Genomic DNA, 19071 nt, shown 5'->3' with positions numbered 1-19071 from the left:
TAGTAGGAGTGATATAATTATAAAACCAAAGCCTTTAGAATTACCGGCTTACAGGAAATTCAGGGGTTAAACAAAATAAAAAACATGCAATGAGCCAAACACAGAATGTGGGAAATTCTACAGGTCAAATGACATGGTTCCTTCATCAAATAAATAGCATGAAAAGGGAGGAGACTTTACAGAATAAAAGACTCAGCTTAAGACACATATCCTTCAGTTGCAACATGAGGAATTTGGATCCTGATGTAAATAATCCAATCAGTATTTTTGAGACAGAGAAATCTGAAAATTTCTAACTACAGGATAGCATTCGGGAATTGTTAATATTATTAGCTGAGACAATAGCATTGTGCTTATGTTTTAGATAAAGTTATCAATGAAATGATACTTGGAATTTGCTTTAAAATGCTACATGGTGAGCAGGGAGGGGAGAGGAGGAGCAGCGAGTGACACTGATAAAACAAGAATGGCAAAATGTGGACAACGGCTAAAGCTAGGTGATAAGCATGGGAAAACTAGCTGAACTTCATTTTAGTATGTTTTAAATTTCCATAATAAAGTTTTGAAGCTGTGTTATCACCAGCATGTTTGTTACCCTCCAGTGTATTCATCTCTGACCATCTATTTTTATTACTTTGAGTCCCCAGATTTCAATATCATTGAATTTCCCCAAAATTAAAAAAACTCTGTTTCAATTAATATGTTTATATTAATCTAAAGCCAATTACTACATCATATTAAACACATATATAAACTACTATCTGCATTATAAACAGTCCATGTGCCTATCCACTAGACTGGTTAAATATTTGTTTAGCAGATTGGTGCTTAGTAATATACTGCTTCACTTTATTTGAGATCTTCATTGTGCTTAATTAGGACCCTATATTTGTTTCATTAACAATCACAGCTAATATGCAATCAAGGCAATTTAAGTTATAACTGGAGGGACATGGAGATGGGGAACTAAACCACATTGTTAATGCTTGCCATAAAAGCCGGCTTCGATCCATACACAGAGGCATTTCATTCATTAAAAACTGCAGTCTTATAAGTCTCTCACTGTACTTTCTACGGCCATCTTAAAGTCTGAACCTAATCCAAGCTCATATACGTAAGAAGCTTTTGGTGTTTTTCTAGGGGATAAACTGTGTTTTTAAAATTATCCAAAAGCTTAATATCCTCATAACAATAACAAATCCTGAGAGTTCAGCCTCGGTCAAAAAATTAACACCAGACACTAATACATCAAGGAGTTATTTTCTTATACAAAAAAATAAATCAAAAACGCTTCTTGCCTATCACTATTGAACCTTGCCATCTGAAGAGATCTGAATCCTGGCGCTGGTTTAGAAGTAGAGCAGTTCTCTGTGATATGATGGACAGGAACAGTGGATTATGAGTCAAGAGATCCAAGCGAGGAGGCTGGCCCACACCAGTTTGAATTCATAGTTCTTATCCACGGGTGGTAGCTGCCTAAAGCATTAGTTTGCAAAGGATTCTAACACTTCTTTTAGCAGCAGCAGAAGTCTTTAGAGTCCCTGACAGTCTTTTTAAATGTATGACGTATCCAGAATAAACATTATTCTCCCCATTTTCCATAACTGCCTAAGGCCCTGCAACTAGTTAAGTGGCAGAGCAGGATTTTAAACCTAACAACTTCAATCCACTATTTCTCTACCATCAGGGTGATGAGGCAAGCAACAGCACATCCTGAAACAAAGGCTCTTTTGCTTCTAATACACCTGTGATGAAGTCTGACAATGAAGGGTGGTGCTTGAATTTATCACCTCCATTAAAATGAGGTACTGAGATCTAATTTTTAAAAAGTTAGATAATTTGAAGACAGTACCATATGCACTATCAAACTCAAATCATTCATATATCTATACTCTAAGAAACACTAGACAAAATATTTGATATATGTAAAACAGAAACTTCGAGAGCATAAATTTACAACTCAGGCAGACAGAACTTTGTGAAACTTATTTTGTGTACTGATGCATGGATGCAAATAAACAGCTGTCCAGTATTTACTGCCTGTCATTAGAGTGTTACGGGGGTACTGATAGAAATATGTGTATAGTGATAGGACAAAGGAGAGAAGGGTTAGAATCAGAGTCAGAGGACCCTGTCATGCTACAAGAACCAAATGACTGGTTACAACTCAATCTTTAGACACATTCTAACTTCAACCATATTCAATCAGCAGTTATGTGTACAAAGAAATACATGATAATGCAACGTAGAAAAAACAAGTTTTTCCAACCACAGAACTGAGAAAATTTCAATCACTTACTTACTTGAAACAGGTCTGTTATAAAACAGAATTAGCGGATTTCTTTCCATCTATACTATCCACAAGGTAACGAGTGAATGATCACACGGAAGTGTTTTGCTAAATTTATTCTAGAGCTACGTAACTCAAATTTTAACCTGGATATAGAAATAATAAAGAAGACACGTCTACCCCTACGATTCGCTTCGGCAGGTTTCCTAACAGCCACTTTCACTAGCTTCACCCTGTGAATGTTGCCTCCCAACAGCACAGTTGTGAGAGGTGAAAGACTCACAAAGAAAAACTACGAAATCACATTAAACACAGCAAGTCTCCAAGTTTAACTTCAAAAAGGAATACCAACTTGGCACATACAAAACAATCAATCATAAGCAATTGAGATTTAAAACTGCACTTACTCAAGGCCTCTCCATTAATTATTGTCATAGTAATTCTTTGAAAAATCCTAGCAAGTAGAAAAGCCTACTGCTTAAAAAATGTGTTGTATCTTTGAGACTAAAACAGATTCCAACCATAAAACAAATTACGGTTAAGCACTGATCTATTTTTTTCAACACTATGCTATAAATTATCACTGTCCTCGACACGCAAAGGTCTGGAAAAGCTGAATACTAAAACAAAAACCTGCCTTTATAAGAGGCAAATGAAGAGTAAACAACAGTAATGAAGCCTCATTCTCTGGAAAGAGTTTGATTCACTGACATCTTGTTCTGCTTCCAGAGGCCAGGCTTAACTCCAGATATTCAGACTGGAGTTTACCAAGCCCACTCACTGGTTACCTTGGAGACTACCTATCCGCAAGCATCCACCTAACTCAGAAAGCATCAGTTAATATTTCTGAGTGTATTCTATGCATGGTCCGTCTGCATGGGCATATAATTGCCATTTTCATTAACTCCTTTGTAGTAAACAGTAATATTAATCTCATTTTACAGAAAAGCCTGAAAGGTTAAACAGACTTTGCTGAAGCAAAGAGTCTGTGGTAGGCATAATAATGGCCTCCCCAAAGATATCTGTATCCTAATCCCCAGAATCTGTGAAATTGTTGTTAAACAGCAAGAGGGAATTAGGATTGTACATGGAATTAAGGTAAACAGCAAGGGGGAATTAAGATTGTATATGGAATTAAGGTTACTAGTCAACTGACGTTGAAATGGGAAGATTATCCTGGATTATTTGGATGGGCCCAAAGAAATCACAAGGGTCCTAACATAAGTGAAAGAGGGAGGCAGAAGAGGTAGTGTCAAAGCCAGAGAGATCTGAAGATACTAAACTGCTGACTTTGAAGACGGAGGTAAGAACACAAGCAACGGAATGTGCACAGCCTCCAGAGGCTGGAAAAGGCAAGGAACAACTGCCCCTAGAGCCCACACAAGGAATTCAGTTCAGTGAGACCCATTTCAGACTTCTGATATCCAGAACTGTAAAATAAAAAGTTTGTGTTGTTTTAAGCCACTAAATATGTGGCAACTTGTTACAGCAGCAATATGAAACAAATAAAGCCTAAATCTGTCACCATTCTACAAGAATTTGTTAAACAGTTTTGTGAAGAACATAGGTAGTAAACAGTAAAATTTAGCCATGATTTGCTTATAAAAACCTCTGTCCCATTCAATGCCTCAAAATTCAACTTGCATACTCTTACATAATAGTTTCTTGACTTCTAAAAAACAATTACACAGGAATTAACCCTGAATTTTAAAATATTCTTTTAAAACATGACAGCAATTTATGGAATAATAGAATCAAGTCCTAACAAGTAAATAGAGAATGATTCACACAACTAAACTTATAACTTAAGGAATGCCACCAAGATTGTAGAAAGTTTTTTAGTCTAGATAACCTTCCATGTTGTTACATGGCAGAACAGTTGGGGTCTAAATCCACAGGTCCAAATATTCTTTCCAAGTCTCTTCTGGCTCTATGAGCCACAGTGTTTCAACTCAAAATTACTTGCGGAAATATACCCTGACGATTCATTTTTCTCCTATTTAAAATATCTTCAAAGCCTTGTACTGTTTTCCTCTAATTTACGATACTAATTTTCAAGCCAGTATAGGCTCTCCCAGGAAAACTAAGTCCACTGCGGTTCATTTTAATATATTTTCATATAATTTTTTCTGTTTAATTAGAGAATAGGACAGATTTCCCTAAAATATTTAATACTATAATGCAAATAAATTCTAGCTTTAAAACTGTTCCTTTCAATAAAAGTAGGTAAAAGGTTTCTAAACTAACTATTCCATAAAGCCATCAAAAGGTCACTAAATGGCAACACCTTTATTACTCTCTTATAACTAGCAGAGGCAGCATGGTTCAGTTTACTAACAGGAGAACAGATTCTGCCATCAGTTTAATGTGTGCCTGTGGGCAAATCACTCAACATCTTTGCATCTGCTTCTCCAACCATAAAAGAGGAAAAATGCTGCTGACCTGCCTCAAAGGGATGTTATAAGAAATAACTAATGATTATGAAACTTTACAAACATAATGTGCCATTTAAAAACCTCACTGTAGTGTTACAAAATCCTTTACAAACCACATATTCTGACTAAACATCTGTTGGGGTCACTGCCTACAGTGGTCTGTCCCAAATTAAACTTTCTAATAAGAGCCCAAGAACAACATTAGCTTCTTTAGAAGCAGCCATATAACACGGGATGTTCCCTCACTACCTCTTACAGCTTACCTTTTAAAAGCAATCTCGGGACTTCCCTGGGGGTGCAGTGGTTAAGAATCCACCTGCCAATGCGGGGGGACACGGGTTCGAGCCCTGGTTCAGGAAGATCCCACATGCCGCGGAGCAACTACGGCTGTGCGCCACAACTACCGAGCCTGCACTCTAGAGCCTGCGAGCCACAACTACTGAGCCTGCACTCTAGAGTCCGTGTGCCACAACTACTGAAGGCCATGCACCTAGAGCCCGTGCTCTGCAACAGAAGAAGCCACCTCAATGAGAAGCCCACGCACCGCAACAAAGAGTAGCTCCCGTGCACCGCCAACTAGAGAAAGCCCGCACGCAGCAACGAAGACCGAATGCAGCCATAAATAAAAAGTAAATAAACATTTAAAAAAAGCAATCTCATGCAATCAGATTTCATTAATAGTAGCTGTAATAATAATCTATAGGGTTATGAGAGACTATCATAAATGTTACAGATGACTGGGACTATTCACCACCTAGTATACTAGATATTCAAATACATTAATAATACTTACTGAATACCGAATGCTGAACACTGCTAAGAGAGCCCTATACATATCTGTCATAACGTAAAGCTAAAGAAACACAGTGGTGACCTAAATAAATCATTTGGTGGTAGAGAAAATAGCACACTGAATGCAAATAAAGCCTTGCTGAAGGCATCAAAAAAGAATGACACAGATCTGTTATATACTGATATAGAAAGATGTAAAAACAGCCACAGAACAATATGCATAGTAGAAGCCCATTTTTGTAAAACCAAGCATATCAAAAAATACTCAGATGTCTGTTTATATGTGCAAGGAAAAACGTATGGAAGAATACACCCCAAACTTTTAAATCAAATTGCCAACAGGAAGTGAGACTGGGGAAGGTAATGACTTTTACTATTCACTGTATATATTATTACATTTCTGTAATTTTCAGTATTTACAGCAAACTGTATTGCTTTTATAATTTAAAAAAGAAAACTTCTTTAATTTTTCTAGAAATAGAACTAGTTTAGAAAAGTATTTCGCCAAGTTGGGGCAAAGCAAAATTGGGTGACTTACTAAGTTTCAAGAGCCCTCCGACACTGAACCACTTTTTTTAAAAAATCACTGAACATGGGACTTCCCTGGTGGTCCAGTGGCTAGGACTTCACACCTCCACTGCAGGGGGCCCAGGTTCGATCCGTGGTCGGGAAACTAAGATCCCACAAGCCCGGGGTGCGGCCAAAAAAGAAAAATCAGTGAACAACTTTCAACAAGAATATTCAGATAAAAAATTGAAATGGGACCTCGGATGAGCTATACTTACCAAGATAAAACTGAAAATATAAAAAGCTAAATGTTTTAAAAACTCCCAAATAGGTGTAAGCCAAGCTGCCTCATTTAAACTTTGACAGCGACAGTAGCTGTCTGTCGTCAAGCCTGTTCGGTTTTCCTTTTTCTCAAGTAGAGACGCAGGCTTGGCAGGGGCCCCAGCACGCGTTCACCCCATCCCCACAGGCTCGCCACGCTACAGCAGTTTCAGGTGACTAACTGCCACATCACAACAGTGATCTGACCCTGAGAAGAAAAAGAATGTCCCCACATAAGCAAGTCTGGAGGTGGACGGCCACTTAGAAGGTGAAGATCTCCTGTTGCTCACTTAATGCAATAACCACCCTCTAGGCTTGGAAGTAAAATTTACTTTTCCCTTGAAAGAATCCCATCTGGGCAAGCCAGCAGCAAATGAGAAGAGAGAACAAGTATTGTATTTACTAAGAGAAGCTTCTGCATCAGGAAGTGCTAGAATAAAGGTTTGAAATGGGAGCAAAGAGTTCTTAGAATAAAGAAATCTGGTTTTCACCTTCCACTGAACACTGTTTTTAAGGATTTCATAAAGACAGCAATAACAGGCTTTAATCTCAATGGCAAAATTGTAACTTCTTCCAACTTCCAAATCAACCTTTAAGAGACTAGAGTCACTGCATCACCCCAAAAGTCTACTTAAATTCACAAGAGTTTACATATTCTTTCCATGAACTAATAATAATAGCTACAATTTTACATAATAAGTAATAACTTATCATGGAGTAGGTCTTGTTATTACACTTAGTCATCCCAACAGCCCCGTGAGGTAAGTGCTACCACCATTCCTCATCTTAGACAAGGACACCAGCCTACCTAGAGAGTTTAAGAAAACTGCCCACAACTTGGTAGCACAAGAGTCCCAATTCAATCCCAAGCAGTCTTGATGAAATAATCCTCACTCTATCCATTTAAAACAGAAATGACAGGCTTTTACCAGAATAATGAAGCTACCATGTACTGACTGCTCAGAAAAATGCCAAGCACAGCGAACGTCAAATGTAATTTCATTTAGTACTTACACAACCCTGTGATGTAACTATTATTACCCCACTTTGCAAAAAATGAAACTGATGTTTACTTTCAATTCAAAAATAAATAACTTTACCTAAACTTCATCAGCCAAGTAAAGAACACAGAAAGACAGGAGTGGCGACAAGACCTCTCTCTTTCTCAGCCATATGCTCTTAATCACTAAGCTACACTATTTACTGAGTACTTTAACTAAACAAAGTGGTTTTTATAGCCAATTTCAAGTATAACTTTGACTATCAGTATGAGTTTTTTCTTTAAGTACCATTTGATCAAAGGTTTGGCAGTTTATTATCTTCATTTCTGCTATCAAAGAAAATGATAAAAATTAGCGTGACTTAAAATGAAACGTATTAAACAGTTATCAATGACTATACTCTCATAAGCAATTACGCCCTTCAAGATTATCAAATTAGGACACAGCTGTCTGTTACTTGCCAAAACCTTGACATAGGACTTTAGATATCCTAGAGTTAAGTCACACTGCCAAAAATTCATCTGTTAGAAAAAAATGGCTTAAATAAGGAAAGTCTAGGTAAAGTATCCATCCCATTGTCCCATAGGGACTGTAATCTGACACATTTGAATAGTAAGACTACGTACGGAATTATTATTCTCTTAATTAATAGCTAAATTTATAACTTAAAGTTGATACATTACTTTCTGTAAAGATTTTCTTCCTTCAAATCATAATAATGGCCCAGAGAATCAGGCTCTCCACCACCTGACTGCCAGCACCAATGTTAAGCTGGGAAGACACACCAGGCAGAGTAAGTAGAATTGTATACTTATCTCCAACTGTCCTAAAGCTCAGTACATCTAGTTATTCACAGCTGGATATTATCCTCAGAGTAAGACAAGTGTTGTTTTAAAACCTGCTTTTCTGCAGCTTTTATTTTGTCCCTTTAGTCCTATTAACCAGCCTAAAACATAACTGTTAGTATACAAGGTGAACATGAAGTTTGGTTTCTCCGTCTTTGTAAACTGACCCTAGCAGATCTTTTTATCTTCTGGTAAACTGTTTACATACTTTTTTAAACTCATTTTTCCTCCCCAAACTTGAATGCTGTCTCCAATCTTAGTATGAAAATTATCAGATTTCTAGAAACACATTATCTTCCATGGAAAACTCGAACGTCAAGATTTCCTGCACTCCTAAAAGAAGAGAAATGTAATAATTTTTATAACAAAAGCTCTTTCTTAAAATTAAGTTAAACATACTGATTAGTAGTTTAAGAGATAACAAATATACTGTCTTATTTTGATGTAAAGTAAATAAATGAAAAAGTTCAATCATCTTGGGAACGAAAGCTCATTATTTATAGCTCATGTTTCATTCAATGTCCACTAGGTTTAAAGAAGGCCCAACTAAAAGAAATAGTGACACGTTTGTTTTTTTAATATTTTGTCTTTTATATTCAAATTAAGTTACAAGCTAAAAGTGATGCTTTGCACTTAGGTAATCAACACAAATTTTAAATAATTCTACTTTCAGTATATGCCTTATCAAAATCCACGCCTTCTACAATCTGCAACATTTAAATATCAAAAAGATTTTGATCCTTTTTGACCCACAGATGACTGTGGGTGTCATCTTACACAGAATACTAGTGCATGCATCTCATGAATGTAGAAACATCCTTGCTCTGTGGCACCAAAATGAAGGCGGCAGCAGCAGTCCTGTTTTTAAACAATTCAAGAATGAAAGGCTCCAACGCTTCTAAACGTCTGTTACTAAAAAGCTAACCCAGCTGACTCCTGAACACCAGGGTTAGGGGCGCAGCTGAAAATCCCGCTATAACTTTACAGCTGGCCTTCCATATCTGCAGTTCCATATTCTCGGATTCAGCCAGCCACACACTGTGTAGTACGACTGTAGTATTCACTGCAAAGAATTCTCGTCGAAGTGGACCCAAGCAGTTGAAACCCATGCTGTTCAAGGGTCCACTGTATAGCATATCTACATTTTGTTTACAGCCACATTTCACAGAGCAATATACCAGTCAGCATACTTCACAAATATAAAATATATCTTATAAATTTATTAAATATAAATGTTTACTTCCAAAAATTACGCAGCCCTAACTTCATCATAAAATCCCAATTTTCCAGTTATTCAGCCAAAACATCTTGGTATCCTCCTTGCCTTTCCTCTGCATTCAATCTGACAAGAACTCCTTTTGGCTCTACCCTCAAACCACATCTAGAATCTGACCATTCCGCACCTCCCTCACGGTGGCAGCCAGCCACCATCTCTTATAACTACACCTTCTTAACTGGTCAGGTTCTATCCTGTAGATTTGCCTACAGCCTGTTTGTAACACAGCCGTCAGTGATCCTTTAAAAATATAATGAAAATCTGCCACTCTGTAATGAGACTGCATCACTCCTCTGTTCCAGACCCACAACTGCTCCCCATTTCTATCAGAGTGAAAGCCAAAATCCTCACAAAAGCCTGCAAGGTCCCAGGTGATGTGATCTGATCTGCTCCAGCCCCAGCCTGCATCCCCCTTACCTGTCTGACCCCATCCACTCCCGATCTCTTCCTTCCTTCCTTCCTTCCTCCACTCCAGCCACCTGGCCTCTGTGCACTTCACTGAACATGTCCAGATGCCTTTGAAGCCACATGACTCGCTCCCTTACATCCTTCCGTCATGCATTTGCATAAATGTCTTCTCAATGAGTCCTACCTGACCACCTCACTTAGTGCTACAACCTGCCCACTCCACAGTCCCAATCCTCCTTACTGAGCTCCCCGCTTACTGCCCTACTGCTGACCACCTAACAGGTTAGATAATCTACTTACTATGTTTATTCTGATTTGTCTGCCCACCTCCCCACCTTAAAAGGTAACATCCGCAGGACCAGGACTTTCTACCTGTCCCGTTCCCTAATATATCCTAAATGGCTAGATCGGAGACTCGCACGTAAGCGCTCAGTAAATGCTGAACTAATTTTTTCTTTTGCCACACTGAGAAGCAGTGGGGATGAACTCGTGCCCCTGGCAGTGGAAGTGCGGAGTCTTAAACACTGGACTGCCAGGGAAGCCCCAAGTGAATTTTTTAAATGTCCAACTTCTTGGTGACCATTTGCCACAGCAACACAAAATATCTGAAGTCCAACACTCAGCTCTCAACAGGGTTACCACAGGTAGTATCACCACCCTGAAAACTGAAAGGTCCACTCCTAGGACGCCCCCCAAAACTGGAAATACATGTCCACACAAAAGCTTGTAAATAATGTTCACAGCAGCATTATTCATAATAGGCAAAAAGTAGAAATAATCCACATGTCCAACAACTAATAAACAGATTAACAAAATGTGGTACATCCAGAAAATGGAATATTATTCAGAAATAAAAAGGAATGAAATACTGACATATGCTACAAAAATGAATGAACCTTAAAAATATTATGCTAAGTGAAAGAAGTCAGACACAAAAGGAATACTGTATGATTCTGCTGCTAGGAAATGTCCAGAATAGACAAATTCTTGGAGACAGAAAGTAGATTAGTGATCGCCAGGGGAGGGGTAAAAGGAAGAGAGAACTCTTTGGGGGGAAGGTGAGAATGTTCTGGAGTTAGACAGTAGTGATGGATACATGATCCTGTGAAAAGACTAAGAAATACTGAATTGCATACTTCAAAGGGTGAATTTTACCTCATTTCCTAAAATTCAAAACAAAAACAAAAACAAAGGACTGCTCAGCTCAGTGTTCACTGCTCACCAGTAAGGGAAGGCTAAGAGTTGGGAACAGCTTCTTGGCTACACTCAGTTCCAAGAATCCCATCCACCAACTAATCACAGCAAAAAGATTTTTATTTAAAGGGGCCAGGGATGGGAGGGTTAGTCATTTGTAAGCAGCAGCAAGCAGAACCTTTCCCTCACACCCAATCCATCAGAATTCTATGTCCCCACCTTCAATACAACCATCTCCCACACCTGGTCCCCCACCATCTCTCTCACCAGAACTGACGCACAACTCATCTCCTGCTTCCGCTCTTGCTGCCTACACTCTATTCTCTACACAACCACTTCACTCTCTTGCTCCAGACTCTGCAGTGACTTCCTAGCACACTCAGGTTTTACTCTAAGTCCTTGCTGTGGCCTACATTGTTCCGGCCCTTGTGACCTCTCAAGCCTCATCTCCTCCCACTCCAGCCCTAAAGGCCACCTTCCTGTTCCTTAAACATCTCAAGGTCAAACAATCTAATCTAAAGCAACACTCTCGGTCACTCTACCCTCTTATCCTGATTCTGTTTCACTTCCCTTCATACCACTTATCACTTCTTTTTTTCTGGTTTGGTGTCTGTCTACCCTAATACAGTCGACCCTTGAACAATGTAAGAGTCAGGGGCGCCACCAGCCCCATGCAGTGGAAAATCCATTTATAACTTCTGACTTCCCCCAAACTGAACTATTACTAATCCAATGTTAACCAAAGCCTTACCAGTAACATAAAAAGTCGATTAACACATATTTTGAGTGTTATATGTATTTTACAGTAAAGTAAGCTAGAGAAAAGAAAATATTAAGATCATAAGAAGGAGAAAATACATTTACACTGCATATTTGTATTTATCAAAAAATCCACATATAAGTGCAGTTCTAGGGTCGACTGTAGACAGTAAATCCACAAGAATTCTTATTTTGTTTACTGCCGTATCCTCAATACTTACAACCATGTCTGGTACAAAGAAGGCACCAATATCTCTTCAGAGACTGAATTTACAAGCTAAGTTAGCAAAAACACACTCTTCAGTGTAATATGTACTCGCCCAGCATACTTGTTAAAATTACAATAAGCAAAGGATTAGAAATTTGGACAGAAAACAAGTTGGTATTTTATAAAATTACCTGCTCATCAAAAAGACCACAAATTTATAGCACAAAATACATTTGCCATATTATGGGTCTAAATCCCTTGAAATATTATGAATATTAACTACAGGTTAACATTCACACTGGATTAAGCAAGCCTCTGCTTTTTCACTCGACCTGCTCTTACCCTTACATCTTAATTAGTAAGTCCACCTGGATGTGGACCTCCTACAGGTCCCTTAAATACTCAGAACCTTATTCATGTTTACTCCAGTGACAGCATGACTCAAATGACGATAACATCTATCTCATGCCCCAAGAGAGAAACCTCGATCTTCTCCCACCCCAGGGTGAGTTATTAGCCCTGAATTCTACGTCCTGGGTATTTCAGATCTATTCCCTCTGTTCCGCTCCCACCACATTAGTTCAGGTCCTTACTCACTTCTCACTTTGACTTATCAGCTGGAATCTCCAGACTTTCCATTCAGATCTCCCTTCTGACGTATTCACTACAATACTACCAAAGTGATCTCTCTACAGTACAAACCAGTGTCTTTACCTTCAGCGGTTCCATGTAGCTTTCAAGAAAATTTTCAACTCCCTAACTTAACTTCATCTCCCATCACTGCCCTCCTATTCCCACCCCAAATACATCATGCTTTAAGTTAATCCAGCCATAGTGAACTACTTACAGTTTCCAGATACCTCATCTTGTTCTTTCCTTTATTTTCCAATATGTTGTTCCCTATCTGAAACACTGTCTTCTACTCTTCTTGCCTAGCAAAAGCTTTAACCCTCAGCTTAGATGCCAGTTCCACCAGAGAACTTTCAATGGCTCTCTGCTTTAAGTGTCCTCTTATGTCCTCCCATTGCACTTATCACAAATACTGTATATTGCAAAAAATACTCTTATAACTCAATATGCACTGTTTGCTTTATTTTTCTGCGTCTTCAACTAAATCGTGAGCTCCTTGACAGCAGGTCTGAGAGCGTATTTACCTTCATGCCACACTGCCTGACACATGGAAGGGGATGTTGTTAAACGAATGATTTATAAAAGGGGGAGGGAGAAATGAAGGGAGATGGGGAGAGGGAGGGAGGAAAGAATAAGGAGGAAGAGAGGAAGGAAAGGTAAAAGAGAAAGAGGGAGGGAGGGAGGGAGGGATCCAGAGAGAGGAAAGGGAAAAGGAAGGGGGGGAAGGGGAAAGGGACTGAGAATACTCACACAGCAAAGGACATTTAAAAAGGCACTTGTAATCAATCCATTATTTTTATGTGGTCTCAGGCAGTGATTACTGAGGAGAGAATGGTACATCTGAAAAAGCCCATCTCCCCAGATCCTAAGTACAACCACCTAAATCATTTATCCCCTAAAGATTCTGAAATGTCTACTCTATCCAGTCCATTTCCACTTCAAAATTTACTGCAGTGTAATGAGAAATGTTAATAACCTGCACAATAGAAAAGCAAAAAAAAAAAAAAAAAAGTTTTAGAAAAAAGTAGGAAATGTATCTGACATAATTAAGTCTCAGAATTATTTATAAACTTCAATAATCTATTATTTCCTGATAATGTGCTATCAGTGACATTGAAAGGTTTACCAAAAAGATGAAAAATAAACTAAACATAACATCAACATCATGATCTATGTTAAAGCACAAAATTGCTTTTACATTATAGTCATATGTCTCAAAAACACACTGGGCAAAAATACCATGAGATACAGTATATTTGCCAGTAAAGAGGCCTTATTTATTTATTTATTTAAGTAAATTCTAACAGGAAAATTGCTTCTAAAACATATAGCACTTAAAATGCTACATATATTTTTCCTTGTTTTGGGACTTTAAAGCAACAACCAAAAAAGTGTACTCCTACACACTTCGAATTGCCTCAATACACTATCACTTAATAAAATTTAATTCTGTGACTAGTAGGACACATATTACAAACTTAAAAGCTTGCTACACAATACAAATCTGTTTGATAAGATCCAATAATTGGCATAAATCCTTCTACAGCTCAGTTGTCATTACAACATAGAAACTGGGAACACACAAACAAGAAAATCTAAGCCTAATATAATCAATACTACATACTTTTTGAATTGCAATTCTGTTAAAGCAAAATACCAATCATGGGCAGCCTCTCAACTTTCACAACATAAAAAATTAAGTTGAAAGAAATAAGCTACATTTTTAGGACTTCTGATTACTAGCAGATTCCCAAAGAGAGGACTTACTATACTGACAATAACAGAAGTTCTTCTTTCATAAAATTAGACGATTACTTTAACAATTCTTTCCTTTTAACATTACTAGTAACTTTTTTTATAAGCCAGTAATAATGGAAATGCTGAGCCCTTAACATGAGTAGTTCTAAACTGATACCAAAATATTTGCATTTGCCTAATACTGTGAAACTTTCAGGGCTGAAGCTTCCAACGTACTTTCATTTTTTTAAACAGATAAGTTGAAGGGAAAAAAAAAGGAAATGAAAGGAAGAAAGAAAAGGTAAGAAAATCTAAAATCTAAAAGACCTTCAACTTACTACATTTCTTTTAACCAAACATTAACAGAGTGCTCGACACGTGCCAGGCACTACACTGGAAACTGTGAGATTACAACATTTATTCCAAACTAAATCCTGTATTAATCAGCTTCTGAACTTATTATATATTATTCAACCCAACACTTTTCTTAAGAAATTATTGTCCAACACCAAAGAAGATACATAGTTTTCCCTGATAAATTTACTTGTCACTGATTCATACAGGTCACAGAAAGTGTAGCTAGCATCTGTGATTAACAAAAGGGATTCATTTCTGAAACATCACTGTTTTTTTCATTTACATGAAGGTGAAATAGTAATTCAGCAGATATAAACTGTTTCAGGTAGGAGTTTACAGCACCCCAAACTCAAGAATAAAAAAACCTAAAAAAAAAAAAACCACACAAAAAACTGGATGAAATTTAATTACTTTGTATAACTGATAAATATTTAAGTGGCCACAGCTTTCACTTTCCACCATAAACACAAGTATTGCAAATCTTAATCTAAATGCAGTACTATGAAAGCGGTCCCGATTCTGAAGAGAAATAATTTTTTTAAAAAAAAATTCAAAGGGACTATCAAAAGTAGATGACACCCACATTTTAACATACTAACTGATGCATTTCTATCCTTGTGAAAACCCTGTACTCCTTTCAAGCACTTGTGAATTTGTAATGGATGAAAAATATCTGCTAGTCTCTAAGTTCCACCAGTTGAATCTAGACATTTCAGATATCTAAGGCTTTTCATCCTCAAGTGCGTTAAAAAATATGACAGCATTCAATTACATATTCTCTAAAGTGAAAAAAAAAAAAACCTGTCCTTTTATGACTGTAATTTCTTCTACCATTTAAGTAGATTGTACTTTTTAGACAACATCCTACATTCAGTTAACATGTTTACATTTAAGAGGAACCTGACCATCGGTTTTCCACATCGGTTTTATCACAATGCAATAGAGCATCTGATAATTTAGAGACCAAATGGATCAGTAGAGGAAAACACACCATATAATCCTAAATCCCCGGAAATACGAGGAACAACTGCTATCTCTGAGTTGTCTAAAGATCACCAACATTTTCCTGAAAAATCTTTCGATTAAGATTATATTTGATTTCGCTAATAGGTCTTCTACTAAAAATTCACAGTACTGTTCACACAATAAATGAGATGTTCTTTCATCGGCGTAACCGATAGAACCACAGTACGGTTCAGTTTCTAGAGTCAGATTACTTGACCTGCTTTTAAAACACTTAAATTCACGCAGTTATTCCTATCATTCATTCCCCGCAAAAAGAGAGGTTCTATACGGGGGAAAAAACATCATCCTCAGCGAGATAGCCTATAACCGGCTCCAAGTCCACAGCAAAGCCCACCGAGATCCACTGCAGCTGACCCCCGTCGTCCCCGGGGACGAGCTCGGGCCCCAAGCCACCTCACACACCTGCCTCGGCAAAACTCGGGGTCGCTCACACGACCCCGATCAAACCCCCCACTTCCTGGATCCTCCAGCCCCCGAGGCTGGCTTTCTGGAGGCGATCTTACCTTCATGATGATCCTGGGGCCGCGATCCCCTCGAAAGCACCAGATTCACCTGCACCTGGAGGCGAAACAAAAGACACCCCGTCAACACCACGGGCACCCCTCTGCACCGGCGGAGGCGGAGGGAACCGTGCGAAGCCTGCACCCAGACAAGGAGCCGAAGAAGGCGTCAGTCCCCGAACCACCAAACGCCGAGCCGGGGCCCCCTCTGGCCCCGCCATCCCCGCAAACCCGACCACCTACACAGCTCGACAGCTTCCCGTCCCCATTGTCGGGACCCGACGGAGTTTCCCGTCTCCGACAATGACGCCATTTCTGTCAGAGAAGAAACTCACTACAAGCCCAGGGGCCGGCGCTGGGTCGACCGCCCTTCTGCCCGCGGGCCTGCGCGCCGGCCCGGCCGCTCCCCCTCGGAAGGGCTGCGCACCCCGCGACCGAGCGGGCGCGGGCCAGGCCTCGGGGAGCACGGCGGGGGCGGCGGAGGGCCGCGGGTTACACCAACCCGCCGCAGAGCCTCAGCCCACGTCCCGCTCTGGGGCGGACACCCGACAAGTGCGAGCGGGATCCACGTCTGCCGGCCGCGGGGACGGCGAGAGCGCCAAGGGGCCGGGCGGCGGCAGAGCCCCCCCACCGGTCGGGGCCCCCCACTGCGGCCGAGGGGCACTAAAGCGCCGAGTGTGCGGCTGCCAGGGTGGGGGGCGACTCGGACTCTGCAACTGCGGGGGGGAGGGGGGCGGCGCGAGTTCCTCGGAGGCCGAGGCCCCGAATTGGGGCGCCGGGGGACACCATCCCAGCGATCTTCCCCGGCTCCCCGGCCGGGCCCAGTGACTCCCCTGAAGACCCCCTTACGAGACCGCGAAAGCCCCAGAAAATGCCCCTACCTTCCTCGGAGGCAAGCTCCGACCCTGGCACGTCCAGAGTCCCCTCCCCTGCTCCCCCCCAAAATCAGCAGGCCCGGGAGAGAGATGGGGGAAGAAGGGCGGCGGGTCCAGCGGTGGCTGAGGCTAAAGCTCCGGCTCCTCCTCCTCCCGCGGCGGCGACTGGTACCTTTGTTTGGCGGCCGCTCGGGCTCCCTCGCTGGGGGGAGGGGGGACGACGAAAAATCCCTCCTGGACTGGAGGTCCGAGACCCCAGTCGCGCTGCCCTGCAGAGGACGGCGGCGACAGACCCTGTGCGACTCCCTCCGGGCAAAGGTCCAGGCGGTGGCCGTGGCGGCTGCAAGCTTAAGCGCAAGAGTCTCCCTCCGCTCCTGTGCCTAAGCTGCTCACTCCGGACTCGACTGACGGGCAAACATCGCTTCCCCCCCACCCCAAGTGCCCCCCCGCTTCCCTCCTTTCTCCCCCTCCCCTAGACTTTTTTTCCCCTCCCCTACCTCTTTCCCGGATGGCCTCTTAGACGACCTCGGATTGGTTAGACTTCTTTACAACCCGCCCATACCCTGTTCCTATTGGTCCCCGCGATACAAACAACGACGCCATTTTCCCACCAGTTCTATGGAAACAGAAAGTTACGCCTCATAGCTCCCCGGGAAATGTAGTCCAGCCTCTGGGGCCAATGCGCGAGGCCTTGCCCCTAAGAACTGCAAGACCCGCAACGCCCCGCGCCTACGTCAGACAGGGAAGTGGGGGGAGGGTAAGGGGCGGGGCGACGAAGCAAAGGGGAGGCGGCAACGACGCCTGCGCAGTGTGAGCGGGATGGCGCATTTTCTTGCACCGAGCAATGCGGTGTCGCTGGCGGGTGAGGAAGGCGGAGAGTGCTATCGTGAAGTGAGGGGAGGGATTCATGTAGGCATCCGGGGGAGCCTTGTTCTGAACTATAAGGTGGGAAGTTGATGCTGGGTACTGCTACTCCCGGACCCCCGGCGTGAAGTTGTGATATCATCCTCGAACCGTGAGTGGCTGTGGTGGCCGCTGGGGGAACCCGGATGGGGAGTGAGGGGGGGGGAGGTTGGGAGGCGGAGCTGAGAGGAAAGAAAGAAAGGAGGGTGAGGCCCCGGATGCTGAACCGGATTGTGTCTGAATTTTCCATCCTCTCGCTGATGAAGGGGAGGAGCGGTAGGGGACCCCGCGGAGCGGAAGGGGGGCCTCGGGGCGGAGAGGAAGCAGGAACCTTACCGACCCTGCGGGCTCTGCTAGACGGAGTCGGCGTTGGAAGCCCTTCTGCCAAGCCTGTGTGGAAAATATGCCTCGAAGTTATTTAAATTCCCTCCATGTACCTCTCCGGCAATTTACTTCACACCCATCCATCGTCTCCCGGAGTTCGAGTGGAAGGATGCACTCCGCGCTTCACAGCCGCGCTTACACTTTGTCGATTTCGCAATTCTGAAAACAGACCCATCCCTTTTTAAAAAATTACTTTGCACGATATTTTCCCATTTCTGTGCGTGTCCCCGGATTTCGTCCTCTAACGCATTGGAAGGTACTCGGCTTAACGTCCCTTCCTTCATTTCGTCTTTCCCACATTTGAACGCCACCGCCTGGTGTGGTCCCTGCCGTCATGAGCCTGAGCCTAGTGAGACAGGCAGGATGGCCACGCAAGTCAGTGTGATATTGCAACAGGTGTGAGTGCCACGAAGGAGAGTTTCGTGGTGATAAGAGAATTGGAAATAGGGAGTTTGCCTTAGGGAGATGAGGGAAGGCTTTCCCGAGGGAGTGAGGATCCAGCCGAGAGTGGAAGGGTTAGCGGGAGTTAACTACGGAAAGAACATTCCAGAGAGAAAGAACATCACGGTGGAAAGCCTTCCAGGAGGGAGCTTTTTAAACCATGAGGAGCCGGCTGGGTCGGG

At 41.6% G+C, this 19071-nt stretch overlaps 2 protein-coding genes across 4 annotated transcripts in view; one reads left to right on the top strand and one right to left on the bottom strand.

Moving 5' to 3' along the window:
- The window catches only part of ARID4B (AT-rich interaction domain 4B), a 128571-nt gene extending 110962 nt beyond the window's left edge, over positions 1-17609 (bottom strand). For both annotated transcript variants that reach the window (XM_007452951.1, XM_007452950.1), the window contains exons 1-2: positions 17168-17609; positions 16290-16344 (exon numbers count right to left, since the gene is read on the bottom strand). In XM_007452951.1, the coding sequence (XP_007453013.1) occupies positions 16290-16295 (6 nt within the window). In that variant the 5' untranslated portion in view covers positions 16296-16344; positions 17168-17609. The remainder of the gene's footprint in view (positions 1-16289; positions 16345-17167) is intronic.
- Positions 17610-17962: 353 nt separating this feature from the next.
- Positions 17963-19071, top strand: part of GGPS1 (geranylgeranyl diphosphate synthase 1) — a 10171-nt gene continuing 9062 nt past the window's right edge. The window contains exon 1 of one of the 2 annotated variants that reach the window (XM_007452948.1): positions 17963-18176. The gene's annotated coding sequence lies outside the window, so the exon portion shown is untranslated. The remainder of the gene's footprint in view (positions 18177-19071) is intronic. The other variant, XM_007452949.1, reaches the window with a different exon arrangement.

The sequence above is a fragment of the Lipotes vexillifer genome, unplaced genomic scaffold, assembly GCF_000442215.2.
Source record: "Lipotes vexillifer unplaced genomic scaffold, Lipotes_vexillifer_v1.1 scaffold1088, whole genome shotgun sequence".
NCBI lineage: Eukaryota > Metazoa > Chordata > Mammalia > Artiodactyla > Lipotidae > Lipotes > Lipotes vexillifer.
The sequence above is the reverse complement of the archived record's forward strand: the minus strand, read 5'-3'. Positions and strand labels throughout refer to the sequence as shown.